We start from the raw sequence: 22,865 nt of genomic DNA, 5'->3' as shown, positions 1-22,865 counted from the left end.
TCTCTCCATTACTCACTAATAACTATTATGAGCAGGGAAAAATTATAGAAAATGTATTTGACTGTAAGCCAGTATTGTTTTAAATAAATCTTTGAATGGGCAAAAAGAAAAGAAAATAGTTAACACATATTAAATAAGGTTAGTTCTCATTTAATCTTAGTTTAAGTGTCAATTTGCAATGGCATTCTTAGTCCATTAAGATTCTGTTTACATTTCAGTATCATTTTCCCTCAAAAACAGAATTTCTCATTATACTTTAGGATAGAATTCAACAGGGAAAGAAAGAAAAAAAATAAGAGGATGGGCTTCTACCAGACTTTATGGGATGTCGGAAAATTAACTGAAGCAAGCATGTATCATTATGGGGCCACAGCGATATTTACCCCACCTACCACCAAGGAACTTTGTTTTTTCTGAGAGAGATTCAAACAAGGCATTGTTTTTAAAAGACATTTTAAAAATGTAAAACACTACACTTGGTATTAAGGTTAATTTTATAATGCTGTATCACTTGAATAGAATGCTTAGAATTATAAACTGTAAAAAAAAAAAGTAACACAATCAGTATGACTCACGGCTTCGGTAAAAGAGAAATAGCTATTATTTCTGTAGAGTTATTAATCACATTTATCTTCAGCATCCTACCTTGAGATACTTAACAAATATCACTTACAAACATCCTCTGACTTAGAAAACACTTGGATTTTTACATTCACAGAATTTCAAAGTCAACTCTCTTCAACCAGAACAATAGCTTTGTGAATGGAAACATAGGCTTTCCAGGGAGGTGAGACACAGAATAGGCAAATTGGGGGCTTGAGCTGCTTTCCTATATTATGGTCATGATGACAATTTGATTTGAGAATCAGAGAGGCCTTAAAAATATTCAACATAAAAACTTTTTGCATAAGTCGAAATTTTAAAAACCTATGAGTAAAATGAGACCCAGCTGATCCAGGTAGTTTCCATGTTTAAAGGAGAACATCAAAAAATCTCACACCCGTCTGAGAGGAAGAGACCAGAAGAAGAGCTGCAAAAGGACATGTTTATTTGATGCTGGTCTATGAGGTCACCTCAACTCCACTCCACTTTTTATTGGGTGTGTAGGCATGGGCTCCAACCTATCTACAGACAAAATGAACAGGTGTCAGGTTGGGTAAGAAACAACAAACATGCAAAAACATCCCTCTTCTTTAGTGCCTTCTTTCCTTTTTGCTTTTCTTCCTTCCTTCCTTTTCTCTTCTACCTTCTCCACCTCCTTCCCCTCATCCTCCTTTTTTACTTACAGAGTTCTCATATGTAAAAGTTGTTGGCTTGCTATTCATTTCATATTCATTTCATCTCCATGTCTGTCTTTATTATGAATGGTTAGAGTTGTATCTTGAACACATAATAGGGTAAAATGTTTTTGCTGAATTTGCAACATAACTCAATTTTAAAAAAGCAGTCTGATGTATTTTTCATGACATAGTCCAAAAAGCAATGCTTACTCTTTTGTTTATCAAGAATTAGTTTCCCTGGACCACTTCAAATGTCTTTGAAGGAAAGGGTTACTTATTTGCAGTTAGGAGGCTATAGTAGTAGGGCTAAAGAGCATCCAAAAACTTGGTTCCCTTCTCTTAAGAGCTACATGTTGGAGAGGTAAGCATAGTCAAAGTGGTCTTTTAATAAAATCTTTCTGGATGGTTATAGTGGAGGGATATTTCCATTTTCTCACATCCCACACAATGCCAGAGCATGTTTTTGAGTCCATCAAAACATGCTCTGCTTTCTATGCTTTCTATGTCTTTCCTTGTCTTCTTTCCCAAGTTTCACTAAATCACAGTAAACACCATAAGCATAGAGTGGAATATCTAAGCTTCTTGTGAATAAAAGGTCAAGAAAATGATCTTTCATAATCACAGTTTGATGGACTCATTTGTATTCTTTGTGTCTGCATATATTATAAAACATAACAATGTAACAAAACTATAGAGATACAGAAGAAATATTACTGTTGTTATATATAACAATTTATATAATAAAGGATAAATTATAATTTTATTCAATAGATTCTGAAGGTTCTAATGATGTTTTACAAAAATAAGATTAGGACCAGACATATATGAAAAAGGAAGTTAGGATGCATTAGACAGAAGACTATCACACATAAATAACAAAATACCTACCCTACAATCCCTTTTATGAGGCTCCTGTGTTCACGTTTTCCTTCTTTCTTCAGTAATATGTTTTACCCCTTCTCCCTCCTGCCTCTGTCTTCTTGGTCTCTTTCCTCCATACTCCTCACAGGATTTGATCATAATTTATCAATGATGATGCAGTGATGATCCCTCCCCTGACCACCAAGCATTCCTCTTCTCCATACTATAAGGTGGCAAAATCTGGTAAGATTTTGTTTTACAGGTTTGTAGGTCCAAGATAAATGTTAGGATTCGTTAATAAGAAAATCAAGTTAGGTGACCAAAGGCCATTGGGCTGAAGTGTTCCGAAGGAACATTTGGTCACGTACTTATTGTACCATGATCTAATGAAAAAGTTCAAAATGTCAGTTTTTATCATACTAAGAAGCATAGGTATAAAGTCCTCTAACACAGGTGAGTGACCTGCTGATTCATTATACTATTAACTTGTTAATCATCAGATCATAGACCAATCAGGGCCTTTGCCTCCTTGATTTAAGATACCTACACATTCACCTTTTCACCTAATGCTAAAATTTGAACACAAAGTTTTCTTCATATACAGAGATCAGGACACTAAGGTACTCATCTGTCCATCAATTTATCCTTTCTGTGACTATCCACTCTTCTTTGTGAGACGGCTGGTGAGAGTACTAGTACAACTTGTACCAATATAGGTAGGTTAACCAGTCTATATGGATTTAACATTGCAAAACTTCACCTCGTAAATAATGTTTCTTAACAAGGGAATGATTTGATCAAACATGAAAGAGTACATGGAACTGAGAAGAAAGTAAAACACAGCTTGTAAGTTGGATGTGATTTTCTCTAATTATTCAAACTTCAAACAGATGTCTGAAGTACTGTAACTCTAGAAAAATATGATCAAAGGATTTATGTGAGGAAAGAATTACTGGGCTTATTTTCTTCCAAATGTGTCTAGAACTAAAAGATTGAGAAATTTCTCTTAGTTGCTTCAAAAACTGTATGGCTGTATACTTATTTTTGAGAAGAAAATTAAGCAATTTACTAACCTATTAAGATTTAATAAAGTGAACATATTTAAATGGTTCTAAGTTACATAGATATATAATACATATACATATTTGTGTAAATATCACTGAAATTTCTTATTTTTGTACTTTTTTCATTTAAATAGTCAGGTGTTAAAATTAATTATCCATTTTATTTTTTACAAAATACATCTAGAGTGACCTCTGAAATTATCATGTAAGAATAAAATTCCAGTATCTATCCTTTGCATGAGAATTTTATTTCTCATCTTAGGTGGAGGCAGTGATTGGGAACAGCCATAATTTAAGCAACTTTTTAAAAAAAATAGCAATATTATTTTTCAGCTCCCCCAAGAAATACATTTTCCTAAGTTCTGCTAAGTATATTTTCCATTACATCGATTATACTGACTTTTGTTTTTTATTATGTATTGAGCAATTCCCATGAATAAAAAAAGTATGACTACTTGAGCCTTCCTAGTTTGTATATATGAGTAACAAAATTTTCAAAGGCTAAAATTCGTATTTTTTTACTTGCCAATACAAAGCCAACAGTAAAGAATTCCTTTTCCTTCCAATATTCTACTGCTGAAAGGCAGTGAATTTAGACCCATTTGAAACTCGTTGCGTGGTGTCACATCTTGAGACATCTGCTGTAGTGATGAATATACCAAGACACCTCTGCACTGCCAAACTTAGTTCTGCTACTCACCCCCATGAAACTTTTAGCCTTCCATGTCAAAGGTAAATAGGAATTATTGGATATTACTGGGGCTAAGAAGTGGATTCCTGGTTAATATAATATTATATAAAGATAGGATGCAATAATTAAGTTTTTGGTTAATTTCCCCCAAGTCATTTATTTTAATGGGCCAAAGTAAAACTACAAATGAATCTTTAATCATTTATAGAGTGTTTGGGTTAAAATGGCTTGCTAGTTGGAGTGTTACAAATACTCTAAACATGATGAAGTCCATAAGATTCACTGAGTCTGCAGAGAAAAATCAGATAGTACCACCTACACGGGAATCTTTTTCACTACAGAAAACATCATTATTTTCCATCCTATTTGATTATGATGCTATTATATACAGTGGCCATATATAACTTGAATGTTAACCCATGGGTCATTTTAATCAGAAATAAAAGTTTATGCTAAAGGATGTTGAAATTTTGGTTTTTATTTGAAAAGCTATAGTGTTTCAATGCAATGTATCAAATGTAGACAAGCAGTATTCCATTGAGTATATACATAAAAAGACAGAATTCAGTAGTAACATGTAATTTTAAAGTATTAAGCTAAAAAAGTAAAAAAGAATATACCTTTCAAATTATTTATTGTATTTCAGAATAAACTTTACTTCCATTTGACAAAAACATATGGAAAGATAGCAATGAATGGAAAGAAAATTTTGTGGCAACAAAGAAATGCAAATAATATACTATATTAGTAAGAATGACACAAGTGACAAATAAATGAATAAATAAAATAACATATACAAACAATGTAAAAATTAACAAGGTGTTTGGGATTATAGTGGGAGCTGCCAAGTGATATGAATAATTATAATAATGAAAAGGCAGTATGTGAAAAGTATAAAGAAAGAAGCACTATGTATAGTATTTAAGAAGTTCAGCCTTAATCAGAACTGAGCTATAATCTTAGCTTTGCTGTTTCCCATATATGTGAACTTGAGCACAGAAATTTAGTTTCCTCTTCTTTAAAACAGATATACTATTTATCTTATCATTAGTTATGTGGATTAAATGAGAGAAGAAGTACTTTACATAGTGCCAAATAAAAGAGTGTTATTTTGATTTCTGATGAAAACTAATTTAAAACTTATCAATATAGGGAGTTCAGCAGCAAAAATGACTGCCACTAAGGAAAAGAGTGTTGCAGAGGTCCAGGTGGGATTTTTCTGATAGTTTTAACATAAGGGTGCAGCCTCAGAGCACAGAGAAGAACTGAGAACAGGTTAAAAAGAGAGAGAACACAAGCTACATTCAAGAATTACACAAAGACCTATTTAGCTGGTTTTCTATTTCTCACTTATGGGGAATATTAGGTTGCCTGAAAGTTCATTGGAGGCATATTTCGGAGGGCTGAGAGAGCCAAGTGGATCTATTAGGTCAGGAGTCTTGACCGTGAGGTGCAGAAACTCAGGCAAATATACCAAATTATCTAATGGACTGTAAGAAGTAAACACTAACGTTTTTTGTTGTATTTGCAATCTAAAATTATATTTTACTACCATTTAATAAAAATACTGACACCGCTATTCATTTATTTCTCATGTCAGTTCGTCGCATGGTCTGTGAGAATCCTGGGAAATAATTGGAAATTATACTGTAAGGAAAGGATATAGTGAGAGAGTCGTTTCATTTGCTCACCTCTACACTGAAGCTTTCTGTTCAGTTAGGCAGATTTATGGTTCATCTTACCCAGTTTCAACTAAACCAACTTTCCTCTATTAGGTAAGTGGTAGACAAAATATTCTTTAAAAAGATTTCCATGAAAAAATAATGTGTTACAGATAATACTAATAATGTAAGAAACACAGAAACACAGAAACACATGCATAAAGAAGCTTACATAACACATTGCTATAAACTTTTCATCAGCAATTTTACAAGTTGAAAGCAACGATGACCAAGTTAAATAAGATCTGACACAAGTTGGCCAAAAATGTCTGACATTATCAGAAAAACTATTTAATATCTGTATTACATCTTTTATCGCTAATAATGCATTGCCTAAACACATAATGTGCTTTTGCATTATCACAAGTGGTATTATGACACTATCACAAATTTATATTATTTTCACAAAAAAAACATTCTGGTACTTTATAAATTTTCAATAAATTGAATAACAAAGAAATAATCTTCATTTGAGTTTTCTTACCTAATAGTATAAGAAAAAAGTCACATGTTCTGGGGAAATTGTTTTTTCTGCCACAGAAAAAATGACTAAAATAATATGTAGAAAACAATATGGTAAAAATCAAACCGCATGTATTTGTTAGCAAATATTGTTAGAAGAAGCAAAGATATAACTGTGGAAGGCTGGGGGAAAATTACTACAACAAAGCAAATAACAAAAGGTTACATAATAATAGAAGCAAAGTGTAGATATTTCTAACATGCTCACTTTATAATGTTCAACAATGTATTTCAATAATAAAATCCTAAAAGAATTACTATTGTGAGACACTAAGAAATAATGTACCAATGAAGACAACCTCAATAGTGAGTGATTTGTTTAATAAAGTTATATGTGTTTATATATTTTTAAATGAAAAAACTACATATTAAATATTGAAGAGTGGCTTTTCTCTTTGGAATTTTTTTTAAGAGTAAGGCTATAGACATAGTAATATGTAAGAAATTCATTTACCTGTATCTGTTATAAGTCAGTTAGAATTGCATCAAGTGCCCCAAGATTTTACAGATATAGTACATGCTCTACACTGAGGCCTTTATATTTCAAAAAATCTTTTATATTTTGTAATGACAGAGAATAACTATGAATTTATAGGTTTATTGATTATATCACAAGAAATTAACTTGAAAAGCTATAAACGTAAAGATTTAATCCTTTTTAAACAAAAGTAGAAGTATGCCAAAGTTGCTCAATCTTTTGGTGATGACAACTGGTTTGTAGTAATATACTACTTACTAGGTATTTAGGAAAAAATTAAACCCTGGTTATTAGTAATATGCTGCATTTCAGGTATTAAGAAAAAATAAACAATAGCTGTTTCTTAAAAAAATTATGTGAAAACACTCTTTTGAAGACAGATATTTGGAAATTATGTCATTATGCTACGTAAAATGACATGTTACTTTTAAAAGCTGTCATTTCTATTCATTTAACAAACTTTAAAGACAATAATTTTATTGTTTATAAATCTTCCAGATAACAAACTTTAGTGGGTTGTAAGGCCATATGTTTAAAAAAATATTTTAAAAACATCTGATTTCCTGATGTTTGGTGTCAGGAGATTAACACTTATTTGTTGAATTTCTACAATTAAGAAAAAAATTTGCTTTGAATTTTAAACTTAGAAAACAGATAGCAAGATTGGACAAGTATGATCTTTGATCTACTTCATTCATTTCTGATATATCCTTGTGGGTTCTAATTTTTTGTTATGATAGTTATTAAAACAAAATGTCAAAATACAAAAATCAACTCAACTTAGAAGTTCAATTTCAAATAACTCTATCAAAAAATTTCAGCCCCAGAATTTCTAAAATATTAAAGTATGCTCAATCAATGCTCTCTATAAAACCCTATCATTAATCATATTTTAATGTGGTCAAATATATCTGCATTTAAATAAATATAATGATAAATAAATCTTAAATAACTAAAATGATCATTTCTCATTGATTTCACTGATTTTTATTTTTGTCAATAGTTTACATTGTAAATAATGTTAGCAACTTAGTAATACACTTAATTTAGAAATACCATAAGGATACACATATTGAGGTTGTAAAAAAATAAAAGGAAATGATAGAAAATGATAAAAGTACAAATTAATATAATAAGCAGTGCATTAACAAAATATTAGGGCACATTTGTTAAATTATATTTAACAAGTAATAGAGAGACATTAGAGGTATCTGAGTTACACTGTCTGAACCCTGGAAAATAATTATCTGGCAACTATACACTGGAGAAGGGAGAAACAGAAGGCACAGTGGCCAGTAATAGGATTATTCAAATCATTGGTAAAAGGTCATGAAGGCCATAAGTGGAATAGTGTCCTTAGGCGTGGGAGCTCATGAACAGGAGTATGATAAATTGGATGTGGGGAGCAAAGAGTGTGTAAGAAGAGACGTCAGATTACTCAGACTAGAAAATAAGAGACAGTATGAATGATGATACCATTATAGGAAATAGAAAAGTCAGAAGCAGAAGCTGGTTCTATAAAAGTGGACAATATTCTAACAAACAATTCCAGCTGATAGTGAGTTCCAGCTTACAGTGAGGCTTTGAAGTGGGATGATCTACTGTGTATTTGAAAATGCAGGTCTGACAATTCAAGGGGCCTCTAGGTACACAGGTGGATTTAGGAACTGTTCATGGGACTCCACCCACTAAGAGGAAAGAAGACAGAACTCAAAGAAAAATAAGAAAAAAATCTCATTTTATGGAGACTGGGAAAGTAAAAGTAATAGCCTTAATGAAAGAACTCATAAGGAATGATGAGAAAGACAAAGAAAGAACAACAATAAAGGAAAGGTCATGACCAAGGACAGTTCCTCAAAGGGAAAAACGGTAAAAAGCATCACGGTCTGAAAAGTGGCTAGCTAAGAGAAGCTATGGGGGGTAGTGGTGCTGGGGCTGGTGCTGGTGGTAGTGGTTAGATCCAGCCATTCGAGTAGAGAATACATGTATGGGCATCTGCTTTCTATGACTGTGATAAATGCATTTATATAGCAAAAGAAGATCAAAATTTATTTAATGAGGTATGCATCGCATACCAGAGGTAGGTTAGTAAGCAAGTTTTAAAAAATGTAAACCACGATAACAAAAAAAACAACTAAGCCAGGGTCGGGATGGTTATAGGTTCTAATTAGAGTTCTAATATTAACTTTAAATACTAATACATCATTTCATTTCCTGCAAGTCATTGCTATCATCTGTGAATTAAAATTAGTCAACCAGATATATCGTAAGACCTTTTGTAATATGAAAAATCAGAGTTCTTCTAAAAATGACATTATTGCTTGTAAAAATATTGGAAAAGATGGGGCACTCTCAAAAGTTTCTACTAAAGAAGAAGAAAAATATATTATTGCAGATTATTCTTGGATTATAAATAACCCTACAACTTTAAACACATCGAACAAAACTCTGAAAATAATGCATTAATATCATACTAAATACTAAGAAAAGACAATTCTTAAGCTTTTCCACATTTTTTTCCAATCACTGTTTTATAATTTTATGGCTAAACACAGCCTAAAATGTTTTTAAATGGGAAACTTGTTGACTCATTTAACCAAGTGGACAAATTATTAGAAATATTAAAACACATTATTTCATATTAAAGGAGGATACTGATTTTATGTTCATAGCAGAGAGAAAAAAAGGAATAACTTAAACTGGAAAGAAACTCTTCACCATCATGCTGCAGGATTTGGATGAATTATCTGATGGACATAAAAGCTAGAAAAATAAATTTATGTCTATGCTTTATTAAACTACATTAAGCTATCAAAAAAAACCCAAAGTTCTTCATTTTAACAAACATCTATTATACTTTTATAAAAACATCATTTAATTGTAGAACTTTACTTATATAATTAACATTAAGCATTCTAGTATACTTAGGTATAAATTAGTAAATTATATACATAAGACAGTGGACTGTGCAAAGTTAGGAAAATATAACTTACTGTTTTTTCTTTCCCAGGTTCCACCTGATCAGGCTTTACTGTGCAAACTGCCTGTGGTTGATCTTTTATTTTTTTAGTTGTCCCATCATCTTCCTCAGGCAAAGTCTGAAGCACCCCAGTTGCTGAATCTTCCCTCTCCATCTGTGATGGTTTCTTCTCCTGGGTTGCCTGTGGAGCTACTCTGCCTTCAAGCGTTTCTTCAGCAATTTGTACGTGAGTTTTAAGAAAGTCATGTTTCTGTTCCTCCTCTAGAGCTAATGTTTTTGCTCCTGGGGGAACCTTTTTTTCTTCAGGGGTTGGCATTTGGTCTTTAGAAGTTGGCTTTTTAATTTCAAGAGGTGGCCTTTTCTCTTCAGGAGGTGGCCCTTTTTCTTCAGAAGGTGGCCTTTTTTCTTCAGGAGGTGGCATTTTTTCTTCAAGAGGGGGCTTTTTTTCTTCAGGAGGTGGTCCTTTCTCTTCAGAAGGTGGCCTTTTTTCTTCAGGAGGTGGCCTTTTTTCTTCAGGAGGTGGCCTTTTTCCTTCAGGAGGTAGCTTTTTTTCTTCAGGAGGTGGCCTTTTTTCTTGAGGAGGTGGCCTTTTTCCTTCAGTGGTTGGCTTTTTATCTTCTGAAAGTGGTTTTTTTTCTTCAGAGACTGCCCTTTTTTCTTGAGGGGCTAAAACTTTGACTTTTTCTTGTTTACTCTCTTCTTGTTTTTGATCTGTGGTTACCTCAGGGGACATTTTTTCAATGACAGGTGTTTCTTTTACTTTTTCTGGAATGATTTTTTCACTTTTTGTTTTTATTTCTTGTTCCTTCTTTTTAACTTTTACTTGTCCAGGTGTTGCTGTTTTCTGAGGTGATTGTTCTGTAGGAACAGGTGTAGAAGAGGCTTTTGGTCCTAATGGTGTAGGGGGCATTTTGCCTATGTCGCCAAGCTGTCCTGATATCGCTCTCTGGGTCTGGCAATTTAAACAAAGCCATTCTTGAATCTGCAAATAAAACAGCATTGAACAGATTAATTATATTATAATGCATTTATTCCAGTGCATTTACTATGGTTAAAACTTGGCAATATCTAGTTCTTTTTTGTATATGAAGAAGGGGGATCACTGTTTTCTAAACCAATGAAACAGTGATTTTTAAAGAAGATTGCAAAAAGACTATTTGAGATAAAAAATATAAGAAATCTTTAAAGATGAGTAATTCACTCTCTTCAACAGAAAAAAGAAAAACAAATCTTTAACATTACAGATGGTCATAGAGAAATACCCTTTTATTATTTTTATGAAAAATCTCCATTTATTCCAAATATAACTAACTTTTTAAGCCTGCTGTCTTCAAAATTAGTATATCCAACATACATTTATTCAAAAAGCTGTTAAGTTTTATTGTAATTTTCATTTAATCACCAATTAATCAGAAAGTGTTCTTCTTTTTTTCTTTTTTTCTTTTTTTCTTTTTGGAGTATTTAGCCTATCTCCTGTCTTGGGTCAAATGTAGCTCTATGTACTACAGGAGAATTTTACAAGACACATTGAGAGTTTTCAAGAATCATGTAGGCATAATTATCTGGCTTTAGGTTAAAGAAAAATTTCATTTTTAATAACATTAACACTTCTCATTCAATTGAGCAAGAAGCATTCACAGACTCAAACTCCTTGGTCCCCCAGAGTTTTCTGAATTGCTGAAAACTGCTCCTTCTACCTCTGTTCCTCAGTGTAATTCATGGGCACCTGTGCCAAACAATGTCCTTAGACATCAAAATTCCTGGGAATTACACCAAAACTATTTTAGCTGGATCCCACTCTAGAAAAAGGAAGATCTGCCCTTTTAATAAATTGTTGTTAATTCTTTTGCAAACTAAGGATTTAAAACTACTCTCTCATAACATACAAATAATTACATGGGAGAGAGAGATTATGTTAGACTAATAGAATTGCAGAATTCTTCCCTTACTGATCTACGCTGTGATTTTCTTACATTATACTTGTTATAATATAAAAAGTAAAGGCTATAAATTTAGTTTATAATTGTTACAACTTCATGAGTACTTATTCTGTAAAGTACACAGTTGGAAGGGTCATACAAAACAGTACTGTATTCATATGTTGCATTGTCTTCCTGGAAGTTCAATTTCAAACCTCTTTTCATAACAGATCACTTTTTCAGTTGCATAACTTAAGTTACTTAAGAGACAAAAATCAGTTACTGCTCTAAGATACTATCAGACATGTTTCATTGCTTACTATAGCTTCTATTTCTTTAAAGACATAAAAAATGTTGCTTAATAATGACTCTTGAAATCCATAAGTTGTCATAATTCTTATTTGCTGATCTAAAAGAGTAAAGACAAAATTAAATTATTTAACTTCAGTAAAATGCTGTCTACAAAACATTAGTATGTATGGTGAATTAATTGGCTTTTTGTGTTTATGATCACCCGGTACCAATTCCCTTCTTAATTCCTTCTTAAGCAGCTCTGAAGTGAAATGTGGCTTTTTTATTTAATAATTTTATATAAAAGTCTTAGGAAGAAAACTGATTTGATCCCTTATATCAAATACTAAAAGCACCAGTCCTTGGGTGGAATTGTTCCAGGAGGAGGTACTCCCGTATTATCTACAGAAAACCTGTCTTAATCTGTTCAATGGTTTTAAAAAACATTGCTTGGTTGAGACCCATTTAGGATGTCTTCATTCAGAGGCTGACATTTTTTTAAAACAAACATGGACACAAATAGCATATTACTGTGCTGTTTTGTCAAATGGATTCTAATAACCAAATGCAGGTGTATGTTATGTAATTCAGTCCAGGGTATAGTCTAATGTAAATCACAAAATTTTTAGTATACCTGTAATACAGGTTTCATTCCATTGGACATTTTTGTCAATCTTAAAAGTATAATTATTTTATATTAGTTTTGGAGACAAATTATTCTTACAAAGTTCTCATTTCCTGCATTATAGCATACGATACCACAATGGTACACAGCTCTTGTTAAATGGTAAATGTGTTGAAGAAACAAACATAGTCACTATTTCAGTATAGTATATTCATTATTTTCATATATTTAAAGTTTAAATAAGAGGATAAAAGGTATAATCTATTTAATCCATTATGTCAAATAAAACACTTCATTCTCGCAATTTAAAATAATGCTTGATAACATACAAGCAATGATAACCCACCTAAAGTCTCAAGGCAAAGAGAAGGCAATAGTGCCAACCGAAGAATAAACAATATTATTCTTAGAGTTTCAATGGCTAGTTAAAATTCATGTTTTGCTTAAAATCTGATACATATTCAGTTAAATCTAAAACTTTTAATTTCTATTTTGTAATATTTTTTAAATGATGTTGCTTTACATGCTTGGTTGTATGACTGACTGACATTTTGAATGAGAGTGCAAAGCAAAGCCTAATTCTTATGACTTTGCACTTCGTCACCAAAATTAATTTGGAAACTGATGTTACTAGTATGTCAAATAATTATGACAGCATAATTCATTTATGCATCTGTTCTGTATATTTATATTCCATTTATATCTATAGAGTACATGCATCATTTTAAAAGTGTATCTGTAAGGCTTATTCCACCAGGGAACTCACATAAAGTAAAACAACTATGATGTGGGTAAAAATAAATTTCATACATATTTAAAAAAATAAGGAAAATGAAAAGTATGTGATAGATTTAACAAGAATGTCTGAAAATCAATTTAGAAAATTAGAAATTTCATAAATTATAAGTCCCACAGGAGTATTTTTTCTACAGACAATTAGAAATGCTGAACAGGTGGTCTCATATATGTGTCTCTTCTTTCTGCAGTCCTAGAATCAAAATTAGAATGCAAAGATATTCAGAAGACAATGTTATAATATCAAAAAGAAGTTGAAAGGGGGGACTATAGCAACACCAAAATTTTTATATTTCTTTAAACATGTAAATTTAAATTTTGTTTATTAAGAGAGAGGGTAGAAAAAGTCAGAGGCTAAAGTAAAATCAAAAGTAGAAATGAAAAAAGCACTATGAAGCAACACGAATAAAAATCAAATTTCATTATGGACAATAAATGTCATTGTCATTATCTTATTATCATTAATACAAACACAATTACTACAATAATCTGCCTCACAAAAATAATGTGGGAAATGCTCTATAAATACATGAGAAGATGTAAAAATCTGTGCTTCACAAATTTTTTTTGCATTTTTTTACCAAAAATAATCCCAAAGATTTTTATCAATGCAGTCTGGAATTTAATTAAGGACTATTATAAATGCAGGTCCAAAAAATGTTATCTGTACTTTTAGTCACAAGATTAAATACTCATAATGTTACTAGTCTTGTAGCATTCTGAAGATAAAATTAATCAAAATTCCCTAAATTATATAGGAATTCAATGCCTTATATATCACTGCCCATATATGACTTTTATTAGCTGAAAAGATTTAATCAGGCATAGCATTAACTGTTTATATAACAGTTGCAATTGTGAAACACATGACTATTTACTATTCGTATTTTGTCTTAAATATCAAATAAGTTACAGTTTCTCTTTGAAATATTAAAGACAGTGACACAATCAAAAATGAATATACATTATAAATAATATAAGGTATTACATATAATTTATATATACTGAATGTATTTATATTATATTACTTAGTCTAATACATAAAATTACAAAATATAAATGCTTATATAGGCTTTTTAACATACCAGACATCATCATGGATGCTCTCAACCATTTCCATCTGTTTTTCTGTCTTTAAAATATATTTTATTTTTAGTATACTCATAGTATCTTATCTCCTAATAGTATAAAACAATTAAAGTTTATGTTTCATCTATATTATTAAATGCATTAAATATATTCAGAAGGTTCTAGTAAAGATCACATGTTTACTCAATGTTGTGATATTAAAATACATCAAAGTTCAACTCCAATATTAAAAAGTTTTTTTAAAGTAACTCCACTTTGATCACAATACACAAGAACATATTCGTTTGTCAGCTAGTACATGTTAATAAAATGCATTTATTTTAACACCAAATGATCAGGGCTTGTTCAAAACAAAACAACGCTTCAAAAATCCATTAATCTTAAGAGATGAGTGGGAAATGAAGGCAATAAAAACCCAGAAAAAGGATGCTGCTATGTACTCAGCATTTTTCCATCAATAAGCAATTTGTTTTATATAACATTTCAGCTGTAACTATAGCAACAATGCCATTAAGGAAAATCTCAGAACCTGAAGCCTGCCTCTTTATTCTCCCAAGTACCTTTTCAGAAGCATGATAATAAGACCTGTAGCAGGTTGAAAGTTTGCCATTAGACTTAAAATGGTAAGGAAGTGATGGTTGCAAAACCTATACTAGCATGCCCCATGCTAGTAAAAGTAAAAAAAACCCCAAACTTAGTAACATTTCAATGTGAATTTTCACTAAAAGACAAACTGAATTGCTTTGGAAGTTTACATAATTTCCATCGACAGAGGTATTTAGGCAGAGACTTGGTGGGCCCCCGCCCCCCACCATTCTGCAAAGGGAATCCTAGCAATCAAGAGAATTGGGGCTATAATACCACTGAGTTTGCTGTTCACTGTCAAGCTTTTGAGTCAACAATAATTTTTACACAGGTTTTGGTTTTTCTGTTTATTTGCTTATAATTCAGGGTGTTATTTTTTTAAGCTGAGAAATAATTACACGAATAGCCTTCTTGGAAATCATTATTTGACTTACTGACAGTTCCAAAAATTGGGGAGCAGTGTTACCCACAACTTGTTACTTTTATCAATGTCACTTATAGTATTGGTGTTAGAGTGTTCTATTTATTGAAGGCCATACACTCTTACAATTCAATCTGCATAATGAAAATCATATTGTTTGCTTATGCAATATCTAAAGTATTTCCTTTTGTCAACTGTAAAAAGAAAAAGGATTGAATTCACAGTTGATGCACTCTTTTCTCAGATTACACAATCAGTTGTTCAGACTACCCAATTAGAAATTAGAAATCTGTGATCATTCATGAGACTGCATTTTGCAACTGTACATAATAACGTATTTGTGATACTGCTATTCTTACTCTGTGCCTCCTAAAAATGAATGGGATATGTGTCATGTCCTTTGCTTATTATACTCTTTTTGACTAGAATATATAGCTTCCTTAGTATTTTTGTACCTTTTACAATCATCAAAACAAAACTAACTCATATCCAAAATACATAATTTAATATTTGGGGTTCATCTTCATTTACTTCATATGTAGTTATAAGGATTTTATCAGAATGTATTAGAACATAATTATTCATATGAAAACTAAGAAAGTAAAAAGGCATTTTAAATATTAATTTTTAAGGAATTACTAAATGTGAAGGGTAGGAATTATAACAGTGGGTATGTAACCCACCCTACCATTCTTTTGACATTTTTCTGTAAATGCTGACTATGACTAATATGTAGCTTGTAGATGAATAGCATGTTTGTATAAGAATTCTAGGAACTAACTTGAAAAGGTACAGACTCCAACCTCCAGGCATCCCTGCTCTGGAAGATATGTTGACCTTTAACTCTAAAACCAGAATGATGAAAATCAGGACGACACACACCAGACCATCGCTTGACCAGTATCAAGGTCCTTATCAGAGTGGACTGATACCTGATAGAACCTTTCAAGCCCCTCCCCTTTGATCTCTTTGTTCTGCTTTCCCTCTCGCTCCTTAGAAAAACCTCTGCCTGCATTGAGGTGTTAAGATGGGCTTTGAGACAGAGTCCCCCATCTTCTCAGGTGACTGGTACTTGAATAACTTCTTTCCTTTAACCACCACCTATCTCTTGACTATTGGCTTTTGGCGCAGTTGGATGTGCATTTGGTTACAGAATCAATAACAAAACCTAATAAAATATTGGAAAGTGTTAGCAACTTTTACTGGGGTTATCACTCCTAGGTCTAAGTTTATCAGTAGTTTTGTCCCTATTCATCTTTTACGTGTATGTGCATTTCTGTAAGACCCTCACACTCCTATATGCCCACATGAAGTCTCTCATTCAGTTGAACGTTTAAATGTAAGTTTCTATATAATGTAAACATTTTCCATGACAAAAACATGCCAACTAAAATCATGTATATTACATCAAGGATTAAAGCTGTATTTGGATTAGAATGGCACACTACTAGTTCACATACTTTTTCAGTCTTTTCTTCTTTGACTAAATCAGTATAACTTTTTTAGCCACTTTCTCATCACAGTTCATATGTATTTTCCTAAACTGAATAATCTTAAGAATGTCTGATGTTTTAAATACATCACATAATTTCCACATACACACATGCATTAATTCAAATACCTGTAAATTTTTGCATTAACACAATTTTCTTAGAATTTGGAAAAAATCAGAGGTTTTGGGTTTTTGGGGGGAAATATGTATATACAAGTAAATATACATTTATATTTATGCAAAAATATATCTTGATTTGCATGGGTAAGAACTAAATAGGGTTTATTTCCCCAATATATTCCTTCCTTCTCTTTCTCCCTCTCTCTCTCCCCCCACCATCTCTCTCTCTCCTCCACTGTCTCTAAATAGCAGGCAGCAGAAGAGAGTAAAGTCCTAAAGTGACTAAGTAATCTACCTAATTTGGGTTCAATCAGAAAGAAGCAATAGGATAACTGAAAACCCACCAGTAAGTATAAAGGACAACTTCCATTCCAAGGAGAAAGCTATTTTGTACTAGCAACCAACGATGCACTAAAGTTATGGCTAATCATACATAATCAATGTGTTGACTTTAGCTAACTTGGCTCTAGCAAAATCACAAGGCTCAAAGGGAGGGCTTATTTGTCGATTCATGGTATTTCTATTTGTTTTGTGATCAATTCAAGTGTACTACCTTTTAGGTTGATATTTATATATTATAAATATAGCATAAAAATAACCAACAGTTTAAAATATGTAATTTGTTACATGAATATCAAGTTAAATTTTTATATAATCAGTTATCTCTTTTCTCTTATGTAGTTTTTATTATATTCCTATTACAAGAAGTATATATTTGGCATGTGTGAATTATTATATCAAAGCTAAAAAAATTTTTTAAGTCTAATGTAGTCACTAGTCAGCACTACAGATAATGAATGAATTTTAAAATAAAACATTTTAACATATTTTATTATAGATTTTATATTTGTCAAAATTACAAAACTATATGCATTTGAAAGATAGATTATTTAAGGCATACTATAGCTGAATAAAATTTGTAGGACATTTTACAGGATAAAGTAAATAAATGAAATGATAACCACAATAAGTCTTGTTATCATCTGTTACTTCACATAGGTACAAATTTCTTGAGATGAGGACTTTTAAGACCTCTTTAGCAACTTTAAAATATGTAATATAGTATTATTAACTATAGTCTCCAAGCTGTAAGAAAGCAGCATGAGAGAATCTATCATCTATGAAAGAATCTGATAAAAGAAATGTAACCTGAAAAAAATCAACACTGATCTTGAGTGTGCACAGTGCACTTGGGTGAAAAACATAACTATAAAACAGAATTGCTACTTTAACAGGTAGCTGATTTCCACTTAGTACATAACTTCCTCCCTAGGCTACTTCCATTTGAAGAGAACAAGTTTTCCCTGAAGGAATGACTCTGCATTGCAGAGGTTACAAGCTCACACAGATGACTAAGGTGGCGACAGAAGACCGAACGAGGAAATTGACTTTGCTATGAAAAGCTGTTCTAATTTATAAGGAACCTAATGATTTAAAAGTGGAAGAGGAACAGGTTCTGGGAGCTGGTGAATATGCTTATATCGTTTAATTCTCATAACGATCCTAGGAGAGAGTTTCTAGGCACAGAAACTAAAAAGTAATATCCTGTTCAATAGCCAAAGCTATTAAGTGGCATATTGCAGAGATGAGGCAATAAATTTAGATCCTAAAGATATAGATGGCATTAAACCAGACTTAGGGGGGTATGTTCCAGAAATGACATACAAAATAGAAAACAGAGGGTGAATCCTTGGAAAATAGCTCCATTTTGACAAGAACAGAAACCAGAAAAAGCATACTAGACAGGATCATTCTTGAAAGTGGGAGAAAAACCTGTAGTTATTGGTAAACTCAGAGAAGAAATATGAGAATTTCAAGGCAGTGACAGGCAACACTGCCAAATATTACAATGAAGTTAAATAACGTATATCTCAAAAAGGTTGGCAGACATCACTCTTTTTTTACCATTGAACCAAGCACTCTACTTATATATTTCTTTCTAAACTGTTTTCTGTGTTTCTCTCATCTTTGCAATAATTGTAATTTTTCTCAAGTGACCTGCCTCATAGACTATAAACAATTGTCATACCTGTGGTAAATACATACATATATCTAAAAAATGACTTATGATGCATATTACATTACTTCATCTTTATGTGATAAGTATAAGCTTTGAACACATTTTTAAAAATCCTAGAATTAACTTCAAGTTCCATGTTAGAATGTTGCTTCAAACAATGATCAATTCTGAAGTAGAAATTTATTTGTAGGTGTCATTTTAAATCAAATCATTAGACTTTGTGAACATAAGTTACTGTAGAATGAGGCTTAATATTTTTTTCCTTTCTTTTTCCCCAGTTTTTAAAATGGAAAAAACTGGTTAAGATGTAAATAAACTATGATAATATTCTGTGTGCTTTTTCTATTAATGCATGTATTGAAACTACTGTAAAAACCTTTATTACTGGAGAAGTCACTGAGACACCACACTATATAATCCATTCTATTAATTTATCATTCCACACATTTTCACCAGAGATTGTATTGGGTTCTGTTAATACAGAGATTAAACACATAGTTGTTTATTATGAGTCCAAGGTCTAGCGGGAAAGAAAGAAAACATAAATAGTGTTGACTATCCTTATAATTAGTCAGTAGAAAGTGCTCTGGTAGCACGATGAAGATACAACTTAAGTAGTGTACGGGACAACGAGGGTCAGGAAAGGTTTTTCAGAGGAAGTGACAACTGGGTTGAACCAAAAAGAACCACTGTTAGTTAGCCAGACAAAGAAGAGTACACTAGGCTTGGTGGCAAGTTTGACAGTGCATTTATTATGACTAGAAGGAAAATGTGTATTAAAGAAGAGTAGTGACTGAAATAAGACAGTCTCAAAAAATTGGGTTTTGCATTTCCATAAATTATTTTATACCCATATTATATGTGTCCTAGAATATATTCTTTACTTTGAGGACCAAACTAAAAAAGAATATTTTGCCTTTCAGGTATTAAAGCTTTATTAATTTTTTTAAAAGAAAAGCAGAAACATAAATTTGATACAGAATACTGTGTTATTAAAGTAGGCTGGCTATTCACCACTGAGACATATATTAATAAAAGTAATACTATCCAGTAGATAGCTTCCTCATAAATTAAGACATGCAACATTTTTGTCATACTTTAATACAGTCTTATACTACTGGTACTCTCATCAATCCATGCATTCAAAATGAAATTTCAGATTATTTATTGGTTGTATTGTTATTGGGTCAGAATCCAAATCTCTATATCTTTATACTGCCATTTATCAGTGACACATAGGAGAATGTTAAATAAAATTTTTTAATAAAATAAAAAATTAAAATATCATTTTATTACATAGAAGGCTTTTAAAACATAATATTTATGTATCTTCATTTTCTTTTTTTTTTTTTTTTTATCTGTTTCTTTTCTTTTTTTTTTTTTTTATTAATTTATTTACTTTTTAAATACATTTTCTCTCCTTCCCCCCTCCCCCCCTTCCCTCCTCGCTCTTCCCCTTTGGTTTTGTCATGAGTCCTGCTATTGTTCTTCTTCCCTTCTTCCCTTTCTGCCCCCCTTCCCTCTTCATTTTCTGCCTGCAAAATTAGCTCCATCATGTTCATAACTATTTTATTTAATGTCCTGATTTATTGTATGAAATAGTGAAGTAAAAATTACTTGCTAATAGGCAGTCAATAAATTTAAGGTGTTTTACATCAGCAAAATGAAAAGGGAGCCAACTGTATGGGAAAATATATTTGCTAATGATACATCAGATAGAGGTTTGATCTCCAAGATATATAAAGAACTCACTGAACTCCACTCCAAGAAGACAAACGACCCAATCAAAAAATGGGCAAAGGACCTGGGCAGACACTTTTCCAAGGAGGAGATACAGAGGGCCCAGAGACATTTGAAAGGATGCTCGGCATCACTAGCCATCAGAGAAATGCAGATCAAAACCACCATGAGATACGACATCACACCAGTCAGAATGGCCATCATAAACAGATCCACAAACAACAGGTGCTGGCGAGGCTGTGGAGAAAAGGGAACCCTAGTACACTGTTGGTGGGAATGCAGACTGGTGCAGCCATTGTGGAAAGCAGTGTGGAATTTCCTCAAAAAGCTGAAAATGGAACTGCCTTTTGATCCAGTGATTCCCCTGCTGGGACTATACCCTAAGAATCCCAAAACACCAATTCAAAAGAACCTATGCACCCCAATGTTCATAGCAGCACAATTTAGAATAGCCAAGTGTTGGAAGCAACCTAAATGCCCATCAGTAGATGATTGGATCAAAAAATTATGCTACATTTACACAATGGAATACTATGCAGCAGAAAGAAAAAAAGAACTACTTAATTTTGCGACAGCATGGATGGAACTAGAGAGCATTATGCTGAGCAAAATAAGCCTGAGGGCGAAAGACAAATACCATATGATCTCACCTATAAGTGGAACCTAACCAACAATACAAAGATGCAAGGAAAATAAGACCAGCAACACTGAAAGAAAAAGAAACCAACAGAGAAAAGAGGGAAGGAGGGAGGGTTGGGCGGGGGGGGGGGGAAGGAAGGGAAGGGGAAAGTCAAGGAACATATAGCAAGGACTCATGGACAAAGCCAAAGTGTGGAAAGATTGAGGGAGGAAGGGGGGAGGGGGACAGGGGGAAGGGGTGGGGGTAAGGCAGAGACAAATGTATTTGGAAAAATAAATAAATTGATATTTAAAAAATAAAATAAATAAATTTAAGGTGTTTTAAAATTACTTTTACTAATTTTTTAACACATGTTCTTTAATGGGGTTACCCATAATTATTCTTTATTCACATCAGGCTAAGAAAATTTCCTGCCTTTTATAACTAAATACTAGTTGTTAATCATAAAGAATTTTTATACTCTTTTTGTATTGTCAAGGTTTAAGATTGTCCCAGGCTTACCACTTGATTTTTTTGGTTTATCCTATATTTATAATGTAAACTAGCACTCAATCCAATTTTTCAGACTATCTTTCTGTAACAACTAACAAAATTATATGATTAAAAGAACATATCCATATAATCTATCTGGCTTTATACAATTAAATATATTTCACAACAGCAATATTCTAGTTCATATTTAGCTTATTAAAATGCTTACTTCACATTCTATTTGATTTTACTTGATTGCTTAAGAATAAGGAATTTAAGAAAAGGAACAGCACACATGCTAACAGTTTGCTGAATAATATAAAATATAGATAGCATAAATACTAAACATTTAACAACTATATTTTAGTGCATTTTCCCAAAAATTTAAGTATGTATATTTATATGTATGTATTATATAGATTTATAAAGTTAATAAAATATTTCATCACACTGCAGGTGTGAATTAGTACTTGGGCAAAAGAGCAAAATGAAGGGAACAGTATTGCCAAGGAGTTAATCTTCATTTCAGAGGAGTCGTTTTTCCAAATGCATTTGGGTTATACGTTCTTTTAATATCTACAGAAAAGTCAAGGTAATCTCACCATATTAGTTGTAAAAACAACTTAAATATTATCACCCTAGGCTAAACAGGAATACCTTTTAACATGAACATATTTTGGCAGTTAGTAGGAAAACAGAATTTAAAACATTGACACCATGAGCATAAGCTCTATTCAGTGCCATTTATCATTCTGTGGCAAGAAGACCACAGAAACTAAGGCACACAGTTCTTAGTTCTTAGATGATGTGGGGCCAGCTAGGTGGTCAGTAGACTTACCAAAGTTAAGCATTCAGGCAAACAGAAATAAGAATATAGTTCTGTAAGGTAATAGTTGTTTTATGAAAACAGGACCATGCAGTGATTATACTGAGAGGAAGATGCAAAATCTTCACGTTTTATGATTTAGGCAGGAAAAGATGTCCTAGTTCCTGAATCTGACAGTCCTATGCCTCTTGAGCCAGTAATAAGTTTTCACATCAGTGCAGTTTTCAAAAGTGT

The 22,865-nt window shown here is 32.1% G+C and overlaps 1 protein-coding gene across 1 annotated transcript in view; it reads right to left on the bottom strand.

The window, feature by feature from the left end:
• The window catches only part of PCLO (piccolo presynaptic cytomatrix protein), a 304,144-nt gene that overhangs the window by 123,426 nt on the left and 157,853 nt on the right, over window positions 1-22,865 (bottom strand). Inside the window, exon 4 of the mRNA XM_054564343.1 lies at window positions 9,611-10,579. Within this exon, the coding sequence (XP_054420318.1) occupies window positions 9,611-10,579 (969 nt within the window). The remainder of the gene's footprint in view (window positions 1-9,610; window positions 10,580-22,865) is intronic.

The sequence above is a fragment of the Pteronotus mesoamericanus genome, unplaced genomic scaffold (assembly GCF_021234165.1).
Source record: "Pteronotus mesoamericanus isolate MK-2021 breed Mesoamerican mustached bat unplaced genomic scaffold, CSHL_Meso_final scaffold_85, whole genome shotgun sequence".
NCBI lineage: Eukaryota > Metazoa > Chordata > Mammalia > Chiroptera > Mormoopidae > Pteronotus > Pteronotus mesoamericanus.
Note: the sequence above shows the minus strand (reverse complement) of the source record. Positions and strands in the feature narration are given on the sequence as shown.